General features: G+C 42.8%; 1 protein-coding gene across 5 annotated transcripts in view; it reads left to right on the forward strand.

The window, feature by feature from the left end:
- Positions 1–24,311, forward strand: part of UHRF2 (ubiquitin like with PHD and ring finger domains 2) — a 296,656-nt gene that overhangs the window by 255,736 nt on the left and 16,609 nt on the right. For 4 of the 5 annotated variants that reach the window (XM_033925831.1, XM_033925813.1, XM_033925824.1 and 1 more), the window contains exon 13: positions 9,587–9,746. In XM_033925831.1, the coding sequence (XP_033781722.1) occupies positions 9,587–9,746 (160 nt within the window). Of the gene's footprint in view, positions 1–9,586; positions 9,747–9,909; positions 9,960–24,311 lie in introns of those variants that run through there. The other variant, XM_033925842.1, reaches the window with a different exon arrangement.

Here is a 24,311-nt window from a genome sequence, read left to right on the forward strand (position 1 = left end):
TAAAAAAGTTAAAAGCCAATAATTAGAGACACTAAAATGATCAAAATAATGCATAATAAAATTTTTACAAATTAGCTGCCTAAATACTTCAAAAACAGATATGTTTTTAGATGTCTCCTAAATTCCCCACAAGTGTCAGTAAGCAGAAGCAATTGTTCTAAATCCTTACCCCATAACGCTGCTTGATATGAAAAAAGATTTTGATGATGTTTTTTAAGTTTGCATCCTCTAACAGGCTGAAAAACAAAATTCAGATGTGAGTTTTTCTTATATCTGTTGGTTGCAAAAGAGAAAGGCTCAATTATATATTTGGGAGCTAAAACAAACAAAGCCTTAAAACAGAAGCAACCAAACTTAAATTTCACCCGTGCCTCCATTGGCAACCAATGCAGTACTCAATAGGAGGGTGTTATGTGATCATATTTCTTCAACCTAAAAATCAGCCTTACCGCTGCATTTTGTACTATTCGCAATCGTTGCATATTCTTCTGGGAAATTGCCAAATAGGCAATATTGCAGTAATTAAGCTGGCTTAGTATAAGAGACTGTACAAAAACTCTAAATGATGAAACATCAAAATACGCCCTAAAGGACCAAAGCTTCTAAAGGGCAAAGAAACCTTTTCTAACCAAAGAGTCCACCTGGTTCTTCATAGTCAAGAACAAAATTACAAACGCCAGAGCCACTCTCATCACTAACCCATCCCATCAAAACACAATCACAATCCACCCTTCAGGAAAAGAGGCAACTGCTGCAGACAGAATTTGGACTCAATTCCCCAACATACAATGGTCAGAATTCAACAAATTATACAAAAAATACAGTCATGCCTCCTGTGACCTCAACCACTGCCCCTCATATCTCCTTACCACCTCTAGTGTAAAATTCCGCACCATAATTCTACAATGGATTCAATTCACGCTCACAGAAGGCACATTCCCTGCTGACCTCAGGGAAATCATCATCACCCCAATCCAAAAAGACCCAAAAGCACCACAAAACCACCCATCTAACTTTAGACCTATAGCCTCAATTCCGCTATATGTCAAAATTATAGAAGGCCTAGTAGCCAAACTCCTCACCAATTACATAGATGACCACAACCTACTCCACCCCATGCAATCAGGATTCAGAACAAACTTCAGTACAGAGACACTACTAGGCTCCCTTATGGATACCGTCAGACAACACCTTAGTACAGGGAAAAAAATGCTGCTCATACAACTGGACCTAACTGCGGCATTCGACTTAGTGGATCACAACATCCTTCTACAGATCTTAGACGCAATAGGCATCTCAGATAAAGTATACTCTTGGTTTGAAGGATTCCTAAAACTCAAAACCTATAGTGTAAAATCTAACAAAGAAAAGTCAGAATCCTGGTCAAACCCTTGCGGCGTACCACAAGGATCTCCACTATCCCCTACCCTCTTCAATCTCTACACTGCTTCTCTAGGAACGCATCTGGACAATCTAGGCATAACCACCTATAGTTATGCCGATGACATCACCATCCTCATCCCATACGATCATTCTAAACCTACCATGACAGACAAACTTCACCAAACACTTGAAACAGTCACAACCTGGATGAAAAACCACAAACTCAAACTCAACCAAGACAAAACCAAATTCATCCTTCTCGAAAATGACAAGGTCCAAACCACAATCAACCTAGATATAAACGCAATCAAATACCCCATCCAAACCACCATAAAACTACTTGGCATGACCATAGACAGACGCGGCACTATGCAACCGCAAATAAATAAAACAATCCAGAAATCATTCGCAATCATGAGAAATCTGAGACAAGTCCGAAAATTCTTTGAAAGAACACAATTCCAACTTATATTGCAATCCCTAATACTAGGTATATTGGACTACTGCAACATCCTCTTCCTTCCTTGCCCTGCAACGACGATTAGACAACTCCAAACAATCCAAAATACAGCTTTGAGACTCATCTATTCATTGAGAAAACATGATCACATCACTGAAGCCTTCATCAACTCACATTGGCTTCCAATCCAAGAAAGAATCCAATTCAAATTCTACTGCATATTATTTAAAACCCTACACGGAGACAGCCCATCATACTTGAACAATCGCCTCATCCAAGCACCCACTACCAGACACAGAAAAACGCACTCCCCATTCATACCCCCCCCAATCAAGGAAGTCAAAAGAACAAAACTACACGACGGCCTCCTAGCCACTCGAGCCGCAAGACTGGACAACCAAATCTCCAACCTTCTGATGACCACCCCAGACTATAGGACGTTCAGAAAAGAAATAAAAACCATACTTTTCAAGAAATTCCTGAAGCAGCAATAACATCACGACCTCTTAGTAACTCTAAAACTGACATTAGATCTACCCATTACCGCACTAATAATAACAAAAGAACCTCCACTGTGACCACCTTTTAATTCTTTTACAAACCACCTCACCCACAACAACACGTTAAATGTTTATAAGATCTACAACTTACCTCTCTAGCTAATCATTGTAACTCTGCTTTTTTAAATTAACCTTTTGTAATCCGCCTTGAACCGCAAGGTAATGGCGGAATAGAAATCCCTAATGTAATGTAATGTAATGTAATAGTCAAGCTCTGATCCAGTATTATTCACAAAACCTTAATGGTAGATTGAATAGGATAGCTGAATTTATTTAAACACAATGATGTTTTATATCAAACGGGCGCGGTGAAGCTACAAAAAACTTCATTTTTTTCTGAGTTAAGCTTCAGTCTAAATTTAGTCATCCATTGCTCTAATAGACCTAATACAGGTAAATATAATCCCTCAGGTAAGTGAATCATTAACTACCTCTACACACAGGAAAAAGGGGCAATGTCTAGAAAGCAATATATACTAAAGCTCATAGTATGGGAAATCTGTCTTTTTTTTTTAGGTTGGTGTCAAAGGCTTTGCTGAAATCTAAGTAAATTACATCTAGCATATGCTCTCTGGTCACTCAATCAAAAAATTCAATCAGGTTCGTTTGATAAGATTTATTTTTAGTAAAACCTTGGATCCTGTAACCCATTAGATACTAGGAAGTTCACTATCCTTTCTTTCAGCAACACTTCCATTATTTTTCCATAACCAAATTGAGGCTTACTGGCCTGTAGTTTCCCACTTCATCCCTGTGACCACTTTTGTGAATAGGGACTATATCTGCTCTTCTCCAATCCCCAGGAACCACTCCCGTCTTCAGAGATTTGTTGAACAAGTCTTTAATAGGACCCGCCAGAACCTCTCTGAGCTCCCTCAGTATCTTGGGATGGATCCTGTCCGGTCCCAACGCTTTGTCCACCTTCAGTTTTTCAAGTTGTTCATAAACACTTTCCTCTGTGAACGGTGCAGAATCTACTCCATTTTCCCATGTAACTTTGCCAGACAATCTCGGTACTTCTCCAGGATATTCTTCCGTGAACACAGAGCAGAAGTATTTGTTTAGTACATTTGCTTTTTCCTCATCACTCTCTACATATCGGTTCCTAGAATCTTTTAGTTATCAAAGTGGTAGCCTCCTTCTTGGCACGAACTTGTCATACCAAATTACAGCATAGTCCTATGGAGATTGAGGATGTCTGTCCCCACTTGATTATGGAAGGAGTGGATTACGTGGCCGATGCTCTTTGTGATGACCTCAGAGTCATGAGCAGAGTATCAGCTTGCGCCCTTTTTGCCCACCGGATGCAGTGGGCGGTGATTCAGCCTCCAAGGCTACCCTAAGCAGATTACCCTTTAAGGGGCAGATGCTTTTTGACAAAGTTTTGAACAACCTTATGGTCAGTGTAGTGGATCTCCATCCTAAATCTCTACCAGATTGCAGAGTCCTACATTCCACCAGGGAAGGCAGAGACTTTTTTCGTTCCTTTTGGATATCCCACCAGTTCTCTTCCCAGAGACCCTTCCAAGGGTCCAGATAGAGATTTGGAAACTTCAGATGCCAACAACCATCTGGGTTGTGCAGCTTCTCAGTCACCAAAAAGCAGTTATGCTATGTTGATTGCCACTCCTTGCATTGGTGGGAGACTGGGAACAGATCTCATCAGACTGCTCGATCCTGGACATTTATTTGGGAGGGTGCAAAATAGAGTTTCCTCACCCCCCCCCCCCTTTCAGATCTGTTTCTCGACTGCCCAGCTGGACTGCCAGAAAAGGAGGCCAAGGTCTGATCGACTGTACAATGTCTCTTGGACATCCATGCCATAGAACCAGTTGCCAAAAACAAATCGGGCTCTGGCAGATACTCCATATACTTCATAGTGCCCAAAAAAGGCACAGAAGATTAGAGGCCTATCCTGGACCTAAAGTCTGTAAATGAGGCACTGAGAGTTCCACGCTTCTGTATGGAGACGGCCCACTCAGTCATCATGGCAGTGGCCCTGGGGGGAATTCCTAGCCTCCTTGGATTTAACAGGTATATCTTCACATTCCCATTTTTCCAGACCATAGAAAATATCTGAGATTCAACATTCTCCAGAGGCACTTCCAGTTTGTGGCACTGCTATTGGATTGGCCACAGCTCCATGCATCTTCACCAAGGTGTGATGGTGGTGGTAGCGGCTCACCTTCACAAGATGGGCAATACAGGTGCATCCATACCTGGTTGACTGGCTAATGAAATCCCCCTCAAGACAAGAAGGTGAGCACACAGTGCAACAGGTGATGGATTTCCTCCAGGGACTCGGATAGTCAACTTCAGGATGAGTCAACTACAGCCTACGTAGTACTTGGAATATCTGGGAGTCCGCTTTGACACAGCGAAAAGCCATGTCTTCATGAGCCACACAAACAAGCTCAGGCAGTAGATCACAGAAATCTTGGTGCTACCGAGCCCTAGGGCCTGACAATACCTTCAGATGCTGGGTTTGGTGACAACCTCTCCAGGTGGTCCCCACAAAAGCATTCTCTACAGATGTAGCACCCTTTGTCGCAGGATTCATGACACAGTTTACATTGGTGGCTCTAGGGGGATGTCTTATCAAATGATATGCCCTTCAGAATCACCTCCTGGGTGACACGAACGATGCCAGCCTGAGTGGCTGGGGGCTGTACTGCTGTAGTTGGCATCTCCATGACAAGTGGACCTCATCAGAAAGCAAGTGGTTCATAAATTGTATGGAGCTGAGAGCCATTTGTTTGGCACTAAGCATTGGAGATTTTCCTAACAAGAAAGGTGGTCAGGGTATTCTCTGACAATGCCACCACGGTAGCTTATGTGAACAGACAAGGAGGCACTAGAAGTGCTCCATTGTACCTGGAGGTGCAGATGTTGTTCAGGTGGGCAGAAGCTCACTTACATGTACACTCAGCGGCTAACGTGGCAGGAGTAGAGAACGTGTAGGCTGACTTCATAAGCAGGCAGACTCTGGATCCAGGTGAGTAGTTCTTTTCCAGAGAGCATTCAGTCTCAATGTACAAGGCTGGAGAAGGAGGAGGGTTTGGCTGATAGTGATCCCATGTCAGATGAGGACAAGGATTGGGCTGGCTCAGATCCTCTGGAGCAGGAAGAGGCTAGGACATCAGAGAGTTGGCCTTTGGAGTTACCTCCGGGGGAGGACTCCTCTGTGTTCCATATTTTTCATCGTGAGGAGCTCTAAGAACTTATTCAAGTTACAGCGGTCTTACGTTTCAAGTTGGAGCCTAAGAAGGCACTCCGGGTATTGGATCCTTTGCTTCAGGGGGTTAGGAAGGTCTCTTAAGTCTTTTCCCATGCATCAAGATATTAGAGATGTGATCCAGATGCAGTGGAAGGTTCCTGAAGGTCCCTTTCAGTTAGCTTGGTCCATGGTGTGTCTGTTTCCTTTCCACCACCTGAGAGAGATGGTGGAGAGGAAAACGATGACAGAGTTCAAAAAAGTTTGGGATGAACACAGAGGATCTAGAATCAGAAAATAATAGTAAATATTGAAGGACAGAGACTTCAGTAGTTGGTACCCAAGCACAGTACCGGATAGAACTTGGGATTCTTGCCCAGAAAAAAATTAAATTGAATCAGGTTGGGCAGACTGGATGGACCATTCGGGTCTTTATCTGTCATCATCTACTATGTTACTATGTATCCCTTCCCTGAGTCAAACAAGGAATGTTTGAAATCTCCAGTGGTGGACTACTATTTATCATTTTTTTAGCGTTGAAAGGCATACGCAGCGCAATACGTTTACCATTCAATAGACGGTCCTTGCTCAAAAGAGCTTACAATCTCTGTAGTTTCCGCCATTACAAAAAAAGCATACAGTGCCTATTGATGGTGGTTCTTCAGTGCATAGAGGCTCTTCTAAAGCAGAATTGTGATGCGGTGGCCTTGTAGCTAGGCCTGTTTCTGGTGGGCAGAGTGCACTTTAGGAAAGCTAATGACTGGTCAGTAGTGGTTCAGGATCTTGCAAAGATTGAGATGGGAGCTTCCTATCTTTCAGACACTATGTACGATTTGCTGCACTCTTTGGCCAAGGGTATGGCTTTAGGCATTGTGGCTAGGAGATCATTGTGGCTTTGTGGTTAGTCTGTGGATATGGCTTCCAAGTCTAAACTCAGTCATTTTCCCTTCAGAGGTTCTTGTTTGGTGAGGAGTTGGATAAGCTGGTTCAGAGCTCCTAGGTTGCCGGAGGATAGACACTGGCTGCCTGGCAGAGTTAACATTTGCAAGAAGCTTGTTGGTACAGGCCTGACAAGGGGGTCTCTTGCCCTAGAGGACATTTTTTTTCAGTTCACTCAGTTCTTTTCGGGTGGCCATTGGGGAGACCATGATTCCTGTGGCGGTCCTGTGCAATGAAGGTGTATGGGTCCACCAGTAAGCGTGAGGTTGAGGGTTTTTTATTGGTGGTGGACCCAAATAATGTACGATCAGTGGGTGCTAGAGGTGGTTCGCAACGGTTATGCCCTAGAGTTCTGTTGGATGCCTTTGCAGAGTCTCCTTGCCAAGCCTCCTGGAAGAGGCAGGCGGTCTGCCTAACCTTACAAAGGTGGATCAACCTCAAGGCTGTGGTTCCCGTACTGCCCAGCAAGATCAAGACCAGCTGTTATTCCATTTACTTTGTGGTTCCCAAGAAGGAAGGCTCCTTCTGACCCATTTTGTACCCCAAGGGCATCAGCAGAGCTCTTTGGGTTCCATCATTTCAGATGAGATATTAAGGTCTGTCATTTTGGCAGTGCAGCCTCCTACAGGTAAGGAAGAACATATGTTTTGAAATGAGACTGGCTGAAATAGTGGGCAGCAGTCAAAAGGATGAATTTTAAGAAAATGTTAAAAACCAAATTGTTTGTTAGCGCATTCCTGTGTTAGTTTGTTCTTTTATTTTCCTCTTTTCTTTTTATGAGAGCTGTTTGCAATCATGTCTGTATGTGGTGTTTAACTTGTTATGATTGTAATCTTTATAAACCGTATAGTTAATATCCGGTATATAAATTTTTGAATAAATAACTATTTCACATGAGCCCATGCACCCTTCTTTGATTGTCCTTTGTCTTACTGTCAGAATTGAAGACAAGCAACTGCACATATTAAGGTTGACTCTGGAAGGGTCAGAAGGTTTTTCTGTGGTAGTTGCAACTTCAGCAGTACTGAGATGAACATGTATGTCTAATGAGGTAGTTGCTAGTGGGGCATCAGAGAGAGAGAGTTTGCAACATGGAACAGTGGTTCTTAATATCTAGTTTCTCCTTCACTTTCTACAAAAAAGGAGACTCCAGTGCTGTCAGCCTGGTATAGACATCCTCACATGGGTCAGAAACTAAACAAAACTAAACCTTAAGTTTATATACCGCATCCTCTCCATAATTATAGAGCTCGGCATGGTTTACAAGAGCTTAATATAGGAAGGAATAACACCTAACCAAGCCAGGTCCTGCCTTTCAAACTCAGCAGTCTCCAGAATCTTCACAAATGACTGATGATGATAGACACACGTCCTCACAAACAAGGTCACCTTGTTTTTCCCAACCTCAGTAACTGATTCTGGCAGTATCCTCAGATAACCTAGTACTAGCCCTTACGGACAAAACAATTTGCCTGCTTCAGAGTCTAGGCTTCATTATCAACTTCTAGAAACTGGCATTGCAGCATACAAAAAAGGTTTTTGAACAGAATGCAGTCCCTTAGTTTACCTATCCATAACATTTATACTTCCAGAATGATCATGACCAGACACTATTTATAAATGTTTGGTCACACGACTACTGCCATACATCATGTTTCCATTGTTTACATGAAAATGAAAAGTTCTCAATGGAATATCAAGTTCCAGTGGAAACAGCATACCAGGCTCTTTCCACCATTCTTTAGCTCAGCTATGAACTATGCTGCAATGGCAGACATCCATATTCAGCCTGACTATAGATATCTCTTTTGCTGAACTGGAATGAGTCTGTCATAACAACACATGCTTTCAATACTGGATGGAGAACTCAATTATACTACTCTCTTACCCAAGATACATGGTGAAAGTCAAGGTCCTCCTCCACATCAGTCACTTGAAATCTCAGATTAAATTTCATAATCCTCAAGCCTTCATCCTCTCCAAGACAGCTCTGTTTTATGTCAATACGTTCTGAGCTCTTTAGGGAGAATGGGATAGAAAATGAATTAAATAAATAGAGAAATATGGGATCCATCCACCTCTTCTGTCTAAATTAGATTTCTTAAGAATAGAGTGAATAATGGATTGTTTCAAAGCATCTGGAAACTTGTGCCTGACTCAGTCCTGCTTGTCAACATTAAAGTATTTTCCTTACCTGCAGCAGGTATTTCCCATAGACATGATTGGTCAGGCACGTACCCTCCCACCTTCCAAAAAGTTGCATTAATTTTTGAGCTATGGAACTAACTAAAGAAGTGAGGAGACTGCAGGGGAAGGGTTGTGTATGTTCATAACTTTTCATTGTTTTGATTTCTGTTCTCTCCTGGCAATGCAATGATGTCACCCTCTTACACCTGATCAGTCTTGCTGCCTAAGGAAAATACCTGTGGCAGGTGAGCAACAATGCTTTTCCTCATTTTTTTCTGCTTTGCTGAACAGACATGAAACATACATTAGGTCCCCCATATTTAAGAAATTTTTCATCTCTTTGTCGTTTTTTATTGTCTTTGTTCTTTCTCCTCCTTAAAAAAAATCTGTTTTGTTAGGGGTTTTTTGTTCTGTTTTTCTTGGCCTAAATAGCCCAGATGAAGTATAAAAGAAAGATCCAAAACTTCAATATCCAGTCTAGGTGCCTGATTTTTCTGTACTCAGACCATAATCAGGCTTACTGCAAGCATAGTGGAAAGATGTCTCTACAAGCTTAAATGAACCACCAGAATAGGCTCCACAATTAACAACATAAGAATTGTCATACTGGGACAGACCGAAGATCCATCAAGCCCAGCATCCTGTTTCCAACACTGACCTACTACAAAGCAGAGATAAGATTTCATTCAGCTAGAAAAGAGGAAGACATCTGCAAAAATGGGCTAACTGCACTGTTCCTCCTCAGTGGAACATTGCCTCTACCTCATACATGTTACATGTTGCTGTTGTGTATATATTCCGTTTTTTTTAGTTTTAAAAACAAACTCTCTCTTTTTTAAATAGTATCCTGAAGGGTATTTGGAAGCCATGGCAAACAAAGAAAAGAAGGATAAGGTGAAAAAGGAACCTATTAAACAGGAGCCCATTAGTCATAGCAGCCAGGAAAAACAGAGTGGTCTACGTAGCCAAAGCAATGGAAACCAGAAAAGATCAATTATTGAAGGTATGCTTTTCATGTGATTTGTATTAGCTGAATTTAGTCCAGCTGTTTAAAAACATGAAAACCTGATATATAAGCTTTCAAGAAGGTACGTTTATTTTAGATAGGAATGTGCCTTGAAGGTATTGTGTATTTGACAATCTTGGGATTTTTCCTGTGTTTTTAGATGACCACAGGCCAACAGGGACAGGCTGAGTCAGTCGAAGCTTTTGGAGGGTAATTTTACAAAATTTTATGCCTATTTTATAAAGATAAGTGCACGCCCATTTGACTTTATAAAATACTAGTGTAGATGAAAGAATATGCGTACATGTAGATGCCAGCACTCGGACCAACTCCTGGTGTAATGTTAACATGTATTTTCCACACACAAATGTAAACAATGCCCATGATGCACGCACATTCCTCCCTGTGTATTTCCATAATGAAAGTATGTGCCACTTAAATGCATACTTTCATACTAGTTGATATTTTATAAGAGGTTATTCTTTCGCAAAGACATAGGATTCTGTACTGAAGCTGTTGTCCTTCTATAGTTGTGAACTTTGTAGAAGGATGTCGCTCATAGTAATATAGTAAATGACAGCAGATAAAGACCTGAACAGTCCATCCAGTCTGCCCATAAGTTATACCCATTAAAAAATATATAATTAGATTAACTTGTCTCCTCTTTGATATTTCTGGGCCATACATTGTAAAGTCTGGTATTGTCCTAGGTTCCAAATGCTGAAGTTGCTGTCCAAGCTCACTCCAGCCTATCCAACTATCACATTGTTTGCAGGATAGCTACCATAAAGTCTGACTAGACCATCCTCATGTTCTAAGTTAGTGGAGTTCCCATTGATGCCCACCCCAGCCCATCCTATACCGAATCACCATATTTGGGACACAGACAGTGCAAGTCTGTCCAATACCGGCCTTAGTTCTTTAATTTACATCCTTCATTTTCTAATTAGAGATCCTTTATTTTTATCCTACGCTTTTTTGAATTCCATCACCGTTTTCCTCTCTACCACTTCCCTTGGAAGGGCATTCCAGGCATCTACCACCCTCTCCGTGAAGAAGAATTTCCTAACATTGCGCCTAAGTCTTCCTCCCTGTAACCTCAAATTATGCCCTCTAGTTTTACCATTTTTTTTCTTCTCTGGAAAAGATTTGGTTCATATCTTTCAACTCCTCCTCTTCACCAGTGGAGAATAGCTCCCTCTTCAGGTTTCCTTCTGCAAGCGAACTGAGAAGGTATGTTCTGATCTGCTCTGCTTGTTTGTATTATTTTGGGATCTTTTTGTCTGTTGGTTCTTTTCTCTTGCGTGGCTTCGGTTCCCAGAGGTCCCATTCTTGGGATTAGAATGCAGACCAACAAGGGTGGGCTGCTGCTTGCAGGCAATCTCTTGGAGTAACTGTGGAGCCAGCCTACTTTCTCATTCATTGAAAGCTCGTGGTTCATTCCCCTGGGGAACGTGCTCCCCTGCTGATTTACTAGAGGTTTGAGTGCAGGCTGTTGGGGCCCTGTGTAAGAACCCTTTGGGTATCAGGGAGCTGACTGCGAATTATCTCCTCCTGACGTGCCGCGTGGATTTTTGGGGTCCAGAGTTCTTGGTCAGTTTTTCTAACTGGCAGCCAGAAAATTTCCAGTGGTGGATTCATTTCCAGCAGTCTCTGAGGAAGAAATCCTTTCCTTTCAGGCAGGCCTCTGAATGCTGAGAGGCACCAGAAGCCACAGTGAGTATTCCCAATGGGAAAAATCGGAGGGAGGGGAAGAAGAAGGTAGATCGAAGGGTTTCTGGGGTTATAGTTAGGTTCCCTCATTTCCAAAACACCTTTTTGATGGTTGTTGGGTTTTTTTTTTTTTTGCATTTCAGGAAAGCTTCTATGGGATGTGTTTGGTACTATTTTACTGACAGTGGCCATCTTCCTCAAAACTCCTCGTTTTGCCCAGGGATCATTTGCAATGGATTTCCCAGGCCAATCTGCCCCTATTTCATGCCTTTTTTTTGCACACCTTTGTCAGCAGATAAGCAAGCAGCTGTGTTCCATATACCATGAGGTATGGGAGGAAGGAGCAGGAACTTTGGGCTCAGCCTAGAGAATGACATGGGGACAGAACAAAAATTTAGTTTGTCTCATGGAAGTTTCCTGTGCCCCTCTTTCTCTCTCCTATTTCAGTGGAGTTTGATTGCTTTGGTACTAACTGAAGAGGGAGCTATTCTCCATTGGTGAAGGGGAGGAGTTGAAAGATACGAGTGACTCCCTTCTGCAAAGTTTGTGACTATAGGAAGACAAGGATCATCGACAGTGTGGAAGAAAAAGATACAGCGGTGGTGATCCATGTGGGGACGAACAACATGAACAACAGGAACTACAACAGGGAAGTACTGAAGGACCAGTTCTGGATGCTAGGAAGGAAGCTGAAGACCAGAATGCAGAGGATAGCATTCTCGGCGATCCTGTCGGTACCCAGGGCTGATGAGAAGAGGCAGATGGAGCTGCAAGCAGTCAACGCATGGAAGGACGGACTCCACCTCAGCAGAGGTGGGACGAGGCTACTTGCAAGCAACATTAAGAGAGAAGTTGAGAAGTTTTTAAACTAGGAAGAAGGGAAAAGCTGACAGTCGACCAAGAGAGTGTCAAGTTTCAAGTTTATTTAAAATATTTGATTTGATCGCAAAATCCAAATCCAATGCGATTTACATTTAGTTAAAAATTAGGTTAAAATAAAAAATAAAAAACAAGACAATTAGTACTATTTTAATAAAATAATATGTTTGAAAAAGGGAGGAGGAAAAAAAGGATTAAATACGATTCATAAACAAATAAAAAGGGATAGATAATGAACCAAGAGGTTGGGGAAGGTTACCCACTTAATTTTTACTTAGCAATACTCCTAGTCCACTGTAAAATAATAAAATTTAAATGAATCAGTTAAAATCATCCTTAAAAAACCAACTTTTTAGGAGACTTTTAAACTTACTAAATAATTTTTTTTTTTCTTATGTTGATCAGGAGCGAATTCCAAATTTGAGGGGCTGTAACAGAAAAAATCACATCCCTCCTTGAATTAATGAATTTTAGCGAGGGGACTACTAATATACCCGGTATATCCGGAGGATACCGTGCAGGAAGATGGAGGGGAAGACTTACCAGATCAGAACTCCCAAGTCTCTCTCCTGGGAGGTGTCTCCAAGTACCGCCTCGGACATCCTGTATTCGTGCATGAGATTTTTGTTACCTATATGCATCACTTTACACTTATCCACGTTGAACCTCATCTGCCATGTCGATGCCCATTCCTCGAGTTTGATTGTCGCGATGCAGATCTTCACAATCCCCCTGTGTCTTCACTACTCTGAATAACTTCGTATCGTCCACAAATTTAATCACCTCATTGATCATACCAATGTCCAGATCATTTATAAAGATGTTGAAGAGCACAGGTCCAAGCACCGAGCCCTGCGGCACCCCACTGGTGTTGCTCTTTCAGTCCGAGTATTGTCCATTTATCCTCACTCTTTGTTTCCTATGCTCCAGCCAGTTTTTAATCCACATGAGTGTTTCACTCTCGATTCCATGGCTTGTAATTTTCCGAAGTAGCCATTCAAGTGGAACCTTGTCAAACGTCTTCTGGGAGGTTCGAGAAGGGCCTGGCAGTTAGTTCCATCAATATGAAGGTTGCAGGCCTCTAGCACTTTCTGGCTCAAGTGTAGAAAGTTCTTTGGCTTTCCAACCTGACGTATCCAGATTTTTTTGAAGGGAGCAGTGTGGCTGCATCCTCTTGTGCGACAACCATGCCCGATGCAGACTCTTAACATTATCTTGCAAGACCTCAGTAAGGCTCTGTTTAAACCCTTATATGAGGAATCGCTGATGGGTTTTATAGTTAAGACAGTTTTTCCTGTTAGATATAATTTCAGAGAGCAGGATCTTGGAGATCCAGGCTATCTTGTACAGAGAGCTTTCCTCAGATTTATGGAGGCTAGCATCTCCCTGTGCACGGTACCTTCTTTTCTGCCAAAAATGGCCTCAGTCTTCCATGTAAATCAGGAAGTCTGACTGCCCGCAATCCTGACCAAGGGTTTGAAGAAAAGGTCAAAAGTTTTGGCATGCTAGATGTTATGAGAGTTCATCACCATTAGCTCAAGGCAACAAATGATTTTCATCTCTCAGAACATTTTTTTTTTTCTTGTACTAATAAGCAGGGCTGTGGAGTCAGTACATAAAAATTTCAACTTCGTCTCCGGTAACCCAGTTTGTTTTCAACTCCTTTATTTATATATCTGTAAAGAAAATGAATAATATACTAATTACATATATTCTCTATCAATTGCAAGCATGTAATATACAAGGCATTTCGGCCTGAATTCTGTAACCGGTGCTCAAGTCGGTCGCCGCCTTAAAAGCGGCCACCTATTACCTGTCAATCAGTCCAGGGTGCCAGTTACAGAATCGCTTCAAGATAGGCGGCTGAAATGTAGGCCAGGGCTACATTTCAGCCACTTATCTTTGCTGCTAGACCCCAGCAGCCGATATTGGCAGGGAGATTCCCCCCTCCCTCATCAGCTGAGTGGCAAGGATTCCCCAAAGCCACGATTCTGTAACTGTAACAGTTACAGATTCATGGCTTTAGGGAGTCTCTGCTGCTCAGCTGATATTGGAGGGAGAAATCCCCTTCCGCGATCGGCTGAGAGCAACTGTGGCAAGGAACTCCCATACCCAACCTCAAATCAGCCGGCAGGAGAGATGCTCATTCCCTCCTGCTGATGCCTCCACCCCCCGCTAACATCCCCTGCAGGAGGGATTGGGCATCCCTCCTGCAAGCAGCACCTCCAAACTTCCCTGGCAATAGGGATGTGCAATCCTTCCTTCCGATACCCCCACCCTCCTGCTATTACCCCCACCTCCTGCTATTACCCCCACCCACCCTGCTATTACCCCCAGAGACCCACCAGGATCCTTCTCCGTACCGTCTCTTCCGAATGGTGGGCCTTCCCCTTCCTGATACATCCTGGGATGCACCGGGGAGGGGCAGGTACCTAAGGCCCCTCCCATAGGAAAGAGGCCTAAGACTCCGGTTGGCCTAGGTGCCTAAAGCCCCTCATATGGGTGGGGGCCTTAGGCACTTGGCCCAATCAGGGCCTTAGGCCCCTCCCCTGTGCATCCTAGAATTCACCAGGAACGGGAAGGCCCGCCATTTGGAAGAGGTGGGCCTGCCGTCCAGAGGGAGTGAGCATCCCTCTGACCGGCCTTCCAATAAAAGGTACGGAGAAGGGTCCGGGTGGGTTTCGGAGGGGGGTGTTAGTAGGGGGTGCCAGCAGGAGGGAGTGGGCATCTCTACTGCTGACTGATTTGAGTTCGGAAACGGGGGTTCCCTGCTGCGGCTGCTCTCAGCCAATCGCAGCAGGGAAATTTCCCCCTCCAAAATCAGCTGAGCGGCAGGTACTCCATAAAGCAGTGATTCTGTTACTGGCGCCCAAGAATCATGGCTTTGTGGAATACCTGCTGCTCTGCTGATGGGGGAGGAAGGAATTCTCCTGCTGTGAATGGCTGCTGCGGTCCATGCAAATTAGGGCCTATCTTGTTGTGATTCATGGCTGGGTAGCTGTAGCTGGGTAGCAATGGCCACGTCTACTTTGGTGTTAGACGATCTAAAGTGGCTACCTAGCCGCAATTCCAGTGGCCATTTTAGCTGTTTTTTATTTAGGCGTTGGTAGGCGCTTCAACCCTGCCGTTTATGACCATTGGCAGGATGCCAACCGAGGCCTACATTTAGGCGCTGGTTATATAATCAGGGTCTTCATCACTGCCAACGTGAATCATCAGTCTACTTTTTAGAACTGTAACATGCTAAAGCTGGGATCTAAAGGCTATAACTTTTTTATTTTACATATTAAAGAAATTACAGGCATTCAGGAACCTTTAAATCTGAATAAAGGACAAAACTTAAATGAAATCCATAAAGTTATAGTTTTATCGAAAAGACTATAAAGTGTAAAATAATAGGATATAAAAGAAAATCAGCATCATCTTTTGTTACTAATTTAAAAACGTACAACCTAGCAACTTAAAGAGCATGGTTTGAATATTTAAATCAAAAATAAAATATATTGTTTTAAAGAACAGAATTGTTCCTGCCAAATCCTCTCTCATAGAGGCCCTTAAATCTGATTTGAATATTTTCAGTGCTGAAAACAGTCTCTCAACACTGACTTGGATGGGTGGCATTGCTGTTATAGTTCTAGCTACATCAACTACCTCTGGATAAACAAGGATGCCTTCTTCTGTGGTCAGTTTAGATGAGCAGCCATACTTTTTCACTTCCCTTTCCATCAAAAAAACTCTTTCTGAAACTTATTTAATGGGGCAGCTGGTTGTTTTCCTGTGATTAAGCAATGTTGCTTTACTTTAGAATGTTCCATTCACCTTCAAAGTCAAATTCTTCATTTGAAGAGGATGATTACCAGTGCTTATTTGTTCATCCAGTGGTTTGGGTGTTTAGGTTGTACTTGTAACCCTTTCTTTGAGTGCCTATTTTCCTGTAGCAACTCTCTATGAGAAGGTTACAGGACTGAGCTACTTATTATTCCATCTAAACCTAACTCTCCTCTCCCCCCACCCTCTATCTCAGTGGATAGCACTCTCATCCTCTCTGTCTCATCAGCTCGCAACCTTGGGGTCATCTTTGACTCCTCTGTCTTTTTCTGCACAAATCCAACAGACTGCCAAAACCTATCATTTCTTTCTCTATAATATCACCAAAATCTGAACCTTCCTCTCTGAGCACATTACCTTATCCACACCTGTATTACCTCTTGCCTAGACTACTTCAACTTGCTTCTCACAGGTCTTCCATGTAACCATCTCTTTCCCCTTTACTCCATTCAAAATTCTGCTGCGCCACTTATATTCAGCCAGAGTCTCTATGCTCACATCACCTCTCTCAAGTCATTTCATTGGCTCCCTATCCATTTCCACATACAATTCAAACTCCTCTTACTTACTTAGAAGTGCATTTATTCTGCAGCTGCTCAATATCTCTCTTCTATTATCCCTCCCTATACTCCTCTCTGGGCAAGTCTCTCTTATCTGTACCTTTCTCCTCTACTGCCAACTCCAGAGTATGTTCCTTCTGTCTTACAGCACCATATGCCTGGAACAGACTGCCTGACTCACTGACAGTATTCAAATCCAAGCAACGTTTTTGAGGTTGCTTTTAACTACTAACCCCCACTCGCTTGTAAAGCACCCATACTTGAGAAACTCCCTGACCCGCTGCTTGTCCTGTTTGTTTAATTTGATTGTAAGCTTTATTGCGCAGGGCCTATTTCCTGAATACTTTAATGTACAGCATTGCATACGTCTAACAGCGCTATAGAAATGATTAGTAGTAATAGTTCAAGGAACTGCAAATTATGCTGAATTTAGCTTGATGAGGTTAAATGGAGGAAACAACTTCCTGGCTCACTAACTCATATGACCTTGCTGTAAGGCAGGGGTGTCCAACCTTTTGGTTTTCCTGGGCCACATTGGCCGAAAAAAATTTTCTGGGGCCGCACAAACGCTACAACAAGACAGAGGAGGGTGCTGGAAAGACGGTAAACACCCAGGGGCAGCAGAGGAAAACACTGCATCGCCCTCGACCAGGGCCGCACAAAATACTTCACAGGGCCGCATGCAGCCCTGTGGGCAACAGGTTGGACACCCCTGCTGTAAGGCATATTTAAGGCTGCAAGTTAATAGCAGTTAACTCTGCAATTAATGTATTAATTATGCTTAAAAAGTTGCTCATGTTGCAGCATCTCCCGTCTTCTCCAAACATCTCTTTTGCTCTCTTCCATTCCCAGACCCTGTCCTTGGCACATCCAGTATCTTTTTCTCCCACCCATAAGAACATAAGAATTGCCGCTGCTGGGTCAGACCAGTGGTCCATCGTGCCCAGCAGTCTGCTCCCGCGGCGGCCCCTAGGTTAAAGACCAGTGCCCTAACTGAGACCAGCCCTACCTGCGTACGTTTCGGTTCAGCAGGAACTTGTCTAATTTGTCTTGAATCCCTAGAGGATGTTTCCCCCTATAACAGCCTCTGGAAGAGCATTCCAGTTTTCCACCACTCTCTGGGTGAAGAAGAACTTCCTTACATTTGTGCCTTACTCATGCAGAAGCAGGAAATGATGTCAGTGGAAGTGGGACAGGCCAGAAGGTAACTTTCAGAGAAGGCCGCAGGTAGCATATATGCAACGCTGCCACTGCTGGGGGCCAACAGAAGGCCACCTTTATTAAGGTAGATTAGTGGAAGGGAGATTGAGAGGGGGCAGATGGCTGAATCCAGAGTGGGAGGAGGGTAGGGAACTACAGACCTGTGAGCAGAACCTTAGAGGTCACTAGTGGAAGCTGTGGCTGAGGCAATGAGCTCTACATGAAGAGCTTGGTGCAACTCACCACCAAGTTTGTGTGGCTGCTCATGGGCATAGAGGAATAGGTACTGGACAGTGGGAAGGAGCAAGAGAAGGAGAGAGAAAGAGAGGTAATGAACCTGGGGAAGAGTAGAGGATTGGATCTGGGTTGTGAGGGAAGGAGATTACCTCACTGCTGTGGTTGCAATCAAAGTGGTGCACCTATTATGTACAAGTATTTATTTTGAACAGGGCAATGGACAATTAAGTGACTTACCCATAGCCTCAAGAAGCAGCAGTGGGAAATACTTAATAAAATACCTTTGTGTGATTAATCAGGACTCAATTTTTTTCAATCTCTGGTAGCAGCTGCATGGGAAGGTTTATACTGACTCTACAGCAGCTGTTCTTGTCCCACAAGGGAACCTCACCTCAGAGGAGGTAGACGTGTTGGAGGGGGGTGTGGCCGGAGGTGGGGTAGTCCTGAGATATCACAAACAATTTTTGTTGTGGCAAGGCAGAGGGTCAGCACCTACCAAATAGGCATGGATTGGTGATGGTTTCAGTGTCTCAGACAGTATAAGAGGCTGTGGGCAGAATTATAAACATGCTGATAACCAGACAGAATAATAGAATGGAAACCACTGCACCCCAGAGTTGCTGTGTGGTCAATTACTTTGGTCAATGTTTATGGCTCTAGTGATGCTCCAAAACCAGTTCTGGAGTTGGGTGAGGGATAAGATAGTGAAACATCAGAGGGGTCACTTACTATTGGATTCAAATTTAAACTTAAATTTGAATCTCAAACTGGATTATTCCATCTGCACTGGGGCCCAACAGATGCCCTGTAAACCTTTTATAGACTCATGCAAGAGTTGTACCTTATGAATTTACATAGAATTGAGAATCCTAGCCTTCAGGAATATACAGTACATAAGAACATAAGCAGTGCCTCTGCTGGGTCAGACCAGAGGTCCATCACGCCCAGCAGTCCGCTCACGCGGCGGCCCATCAGGTCCAGGACCTGTATAGTAATCCTCTATCTATACCCTTCTATCTCCTTTTCCTTCAGGTAATTATCTAATCCCTTCTTGAACCCCAAAACTGTACTCTCTCCTATCACACCCGCTGGAAGTGCATTCCAGGTGTCCAGGCATGCCATGTTCACTCTTTCCAGTTGTGGTACATGGGCTTGTCGTGCCACCGGGGCTTGCGGTCATCTGTGAAGTTGAAAGCTATGCCATGCCATCGGTAGCTTCACTATCAGCAGGTTTCAGCGATGTCATCAGATTAACGATGTACCACCCGTCTGGGCAGCAGCAGAAGGGCAGCATTGGAGGCAAAGAATCGCGTTTTGATGCGACAACAACATCGAATTTATACTGCACAGAAGGCCCAGAAATCTACTACTGTTTTCTTCCAAGAAAACTTGATGATGTTATCGAGTCGCCTAGGACTCGAATACGAGACAGCGGCACCTAACAAGTTCACTCTAGGCGAACTTGTTAGGTGCCGCTGTCTCGTATTCGAGTACATTTTATTTGCTGGTTTATGATAAACTCTAGAATTGATGTCATATTGTGAGATGGCTGCTGGCTCCTTAAACAAGTTCAGAGTATGATAGAAAATACTGTCTGGTCTAATCATGCACTGTTTCAGTCTTCTTTTGCATAGGGCTCTCAGAGGAAGGGTCTGTCATTTTTTAGGCTGAATGACACTTTACTGAAAGATAATACTATATGTGAGGAGGTGCAACATGAGATAAGGCAGTTTAATGGTCCGGGAGATGTGAAGGATACTACATTTTGTAAAGGTTTAAAAGCAGTGCTTAAGGGGATTTTTATCAAATGGAAAGTGTGGAGGAAAAGGGAAAAATTAGCTAGGGAGCTACTCCTTCATGATAAATTGGCTTCTTTGGAAAGGAATTATTTAACTTCTAAATTTGCCGTTCTTTGGAGAGAGATTGACAATACTAGAGAGGAGTTGCAAACCCTTCAGCTGTATTCTATTGAATATCAATTTTGTAGATTACAGCAACAATACTACGAATTTAACAATAAATCAGACAGGTTGGCTAGGAAACTAAGGCAGAAACAGCAGGATGCTAATACTGTAGTTTAGAAATTATGACTAGAACCAGGAGAGTTACTTGTGACATCAGAGCAGATCCATAAATGCTTTCAGGAGTTTTATGGTCAATTATATGCTAGAGAGACCACCATTCATACTACAGATATCCCCACCAGTACTTACATTTCATTTCATTTATTTATTTATTTATTTACTTACTATAGCACTGTGAACTGACACACAGGACTATGTGGTTTACTAAACTAAAAATATAATAGAAAGGAACTCTAATACAGTATATAAAAAATGGCTATCATTCAATCTAAGATTAAAAAAAGACCTACTTTCAAGGAAACAGGTGAGGGCCAGGATCCAGTTCCACAAATCCATTAAAAGGAAAAAGTCTGCTCAAAAAGCCAGGTTTTCCATAAAACGTTGACATTTTTAATTGAACCCTCTGTGCTTAAATGCAAGGGTAATTTATTCCAGTAAAAAGGCACAATTGCAAGTTGATTCTAATTGAGCAGATTGTAGACTAGGCAGAACTATTCTGTAATCATTAATTGATCTTAAAAGTCAATTAGGAAAATAAGGTATAGTAGAAGATGACAAATAGTCATATCTGAAAGCCTTAAATGCAAGCAAAATTAATTTATATTGAATTCGATAAACCACTAGAATCCAGTGGTATTGTTTTACTAATTGCAAAATATTATGTGACCCAATTACAATGAATGAGGTGTTGAGGGTTATCAGACATCTGCCACCTGGAAAGTCCTGGGCTTAGATGGATCTATAGCAGTGGTCTCAAACCCTTTGCAGAGCCCCATTTTGGATTTGTCGGTACTTGGAGGGCCTCAGAAAAAATAGTTAATGTCTTATTAAAGAAATGACAATTTTGCATGAGGTAAAACTCTTTATAGTTTATAAATCTTTCCTTTTCGCTAAGTCTTGTAATTTATAGCTAAAGAGACATATGATCAAGAAACTGTTTTAATTTGCTTTTGTGATTATGATAAACATATCAAGGGCCTCCAAATAGTACCTGGCGGGCCGCAAATTTGAGACCACTGGTCTATGAGATGTTTTACAAGACCTTTGGGAGGTTGTTAGAGGACCTCTTTGCAGGGGTTTTCAACTCTCTACGGGAGGGAGACAATCTACTGACTTGATATGCAAACCTGGGAGGGATGGTACATGCTGTAACTCATACTGCCCTGTAGTATATCTCTGATAAATATAGACTTTAAAATCTTAGTGAAAATAATGGCTAATAGACTGGCAACTCATCTCCCTAGCCTAATTAACGTGGAACAGGTGGGCTTCATTCTGGGACGGCAAACACTGGACAATATGAAATGGGTTCTCCGTTTAATATGGGCAGCTCAGAGTGATCGTATCCCTTCCTTGTTATTAGAGGTTGATGCTGAAAAAGCATTTGACTGGGTCAATTGGGACTTCATGTTTGCTGTGTTGGATAAGGTGGGGATGGTACCAGTTTACAAACCATGGCTTGCTGCTCTTTACACTTCTCCTAAAGCCCGTACCAAAATTAATGGTTGTTATACAGATTGTTTCCTTCTGGGCAGCGGGACCAGGCAACATTGTCCTCTATCGCCTCTTCTGTTTGGTTTAGTAATGGAACCCTTTGCTTAGAGGGTTAGCGAAGCAGAGGATGTGAAGGGGATCAAAATTGGCTCTAAGGGCTAGATTCACTAAGCCCATCAATCGTATCCCGACCACTTTGCTACCCGATTCACTAACCTTCCTGCTGTACCTGCATATGAAAAGTAGGAAGGGCCTCAATTCACTAAACTTGTTGAGGAACACCAACTGGGCTGGCCGATCAAAAAAAGAAGCAACTGCTGGGGATCTGTTGCTCACATCCTTTCCTGCTCTCTGCCACCATGAAATCCCAGCCCTGAAAAAACCCTGCTCTCTGCCTCTCCTGCTCTTGCCACCCTGACTTCTCCTGCTCTTTTGCTGCCCTGACTTCTCCTGCTCTTTTGCTGCCCGACTTCTCCAGCTCTTTCCCTGCAGTGCGAGCCTGTGGTTTTAACCCGTGGGCTCGCATGTAAAAAAGTTTTAAATAGTCAAAAAATAAGTCTAAAGTCAAAAAATGAAAAGTTTTGTTGACGGACAGCAAGTGCATGCGCAGACCATCTACAGGCAAATAATATGGTCTGCGCATGCTTTGGGATCGCTCTGCTGCAATCCGTGCAGTCGCGGTGGGGCGGGCCTCTGATCTACATCATTTGCATGAGGAAGCTTGGTGAATCAGTCGCTTGGGAAAGACTCGGCCATGGATAGGTAAGGGGGCTTTAGTGAATCTAGCCCTAAGACTCTTGTTATTTTCTTCTGGGCTGCATTTTGATACTATATCACCGGCATGCCATGCGCCTTGTAGGTGTAGCCTGCATTCCGTTATAGCCAAAGAAAACTACAGCTAAAAGTGGCTCTGAGGACCAAATTGGTTGTCCGTTATAGCCGAAAGTCCGTTATATGTGAGTCCACTATATGCGATGATTTTCTGTATGTTTATAATGGTGCACGGCTGGGACCAGCGGACCTCGTCCACTATAGGCAAGGTTCTGTTATAAGCGAGTCCATTATAATGAGATTATACTGTACAAGTTAACAGGAGAGTAGACCTAGCAAAAATCTTATCTTTGGAATCCTCCAAAAAAGCTGTTAAATCAAATTCTGCCGGTTCTAATCGATTTACTTCTTGTTCTAAGGCAGATTTCTTTTTCCTAAAGTGGTTTTCATAACATTTAAAATACCTAGGGATTAAGATCTCTAATGACTTGTCATCACTATTTCAATTCAATGATGGCCCATTACTCTGGAAAATATTGAAAGTTCTTAGGGACTGGAAGAGGGGGTTGTTTTCTTGTCTGGGGAGAATGGCTGTTATTAAGATGAAGGTGCTACCTGGATTATTATACCTCTTCCAGGCTCTCCCAATCCCCATTTCCAAGAAGGTGCTACATGATTGGCAAAAGATGCTTCTAGAATTTATAGGTGGTTGAGAGTAGAGGGCAAAGGACCAAGGTGGCTAAACATTTACTGTTTTATCATAAGGATTTAAGAGGGATGGGTGTACCAGATCTATATAACTATTATCTGACTGCCCAACTTTGGTACACGTGGGACTGGAGAACATATAAGAACATAAGAATAGCCTTACTGGGTCAGAGCGATGGTCCATCAAGCCCAATAGCCCGTTCTCACAGTCATCAATCTAGGTCCCCAGTACCTGGCTAAAACCCAAGGAGTAGCAACATTCCATGCTACCGATCCAGGGTAAGCACTGGCTTCAAGGAAATCGTCCCAAACCTTTCTTAAAACCAGCTATTCTATCTGCTCTTACCACAACCTCTGGGCAATGCGTTGAAGAGCTTAACTATTGTCTGAGTGAAAAAATATTTTCTCCTATTGGTTTTAAAAGTATTTCCCTGTAACTTCTAGTGTCCCCTAGTCTTAATAATTTTTGACAGAGTGAAAAATTGATCCACTTGTACTCGTTCTACTGCACTCAGGGTTTTGTAGACTTCAATCATATCTCCCCTCAGCCATCTCTTTTCCAAGCTGAAGAACCCTAACCTTTTTAGTCTTTCCTCATACGTGAGGAGTTCCATCCCCTTTATCATCTTGGTTGCTCTTTTTTTAACCTTTTCTAGTGCCGCTTTATCTTGAGATAATGAGACCAGAATTGAATGCAATATTCCAGATGAGGATGCACCATGGAGCGATATAGGAGCATTATAACATTCTTAGTCTTGTTAACCATCTCTTTTTTAATAATTCCAAGCATCCTGTTTGCTTTTTTTGGCCGCCGCCACACATTGGGCAGAAGGTTTCATCGTATTGTCTACGATGACACCCAGATCCTTTTCTTGGGCGCTAACCCCCCAAGGTGGAGTAAACAGTGGAGTACCGCAGGGATCTGTAGTGGGACCGGTGCTATTTAACTTATTTATAAATGATCTGGAAATTAGAACAATGAGTGAAGTGATTAAATTTGCAGATGATACTAAACTGTTCAAAGTTGTCAAAACACATACAGATTGTGAAAAATTGCAGGCAGATCTTAGGAAATTGGAAGACTGAGC

Source organism: Geotrypetes seraphini, chromosome 1, assembly GCF_902459505.1.
Source record: "Geotrypetes seraphini chromosome 1, aGeoSer1.1, whole genome shotgun sequence".
Lineage (NCBI taxonomy): Eukaryota > Metazoa > Chordata > Amphibia > Gymnophiona > Dermophiidae > Geotrypetes > Geotrypetes seraphini.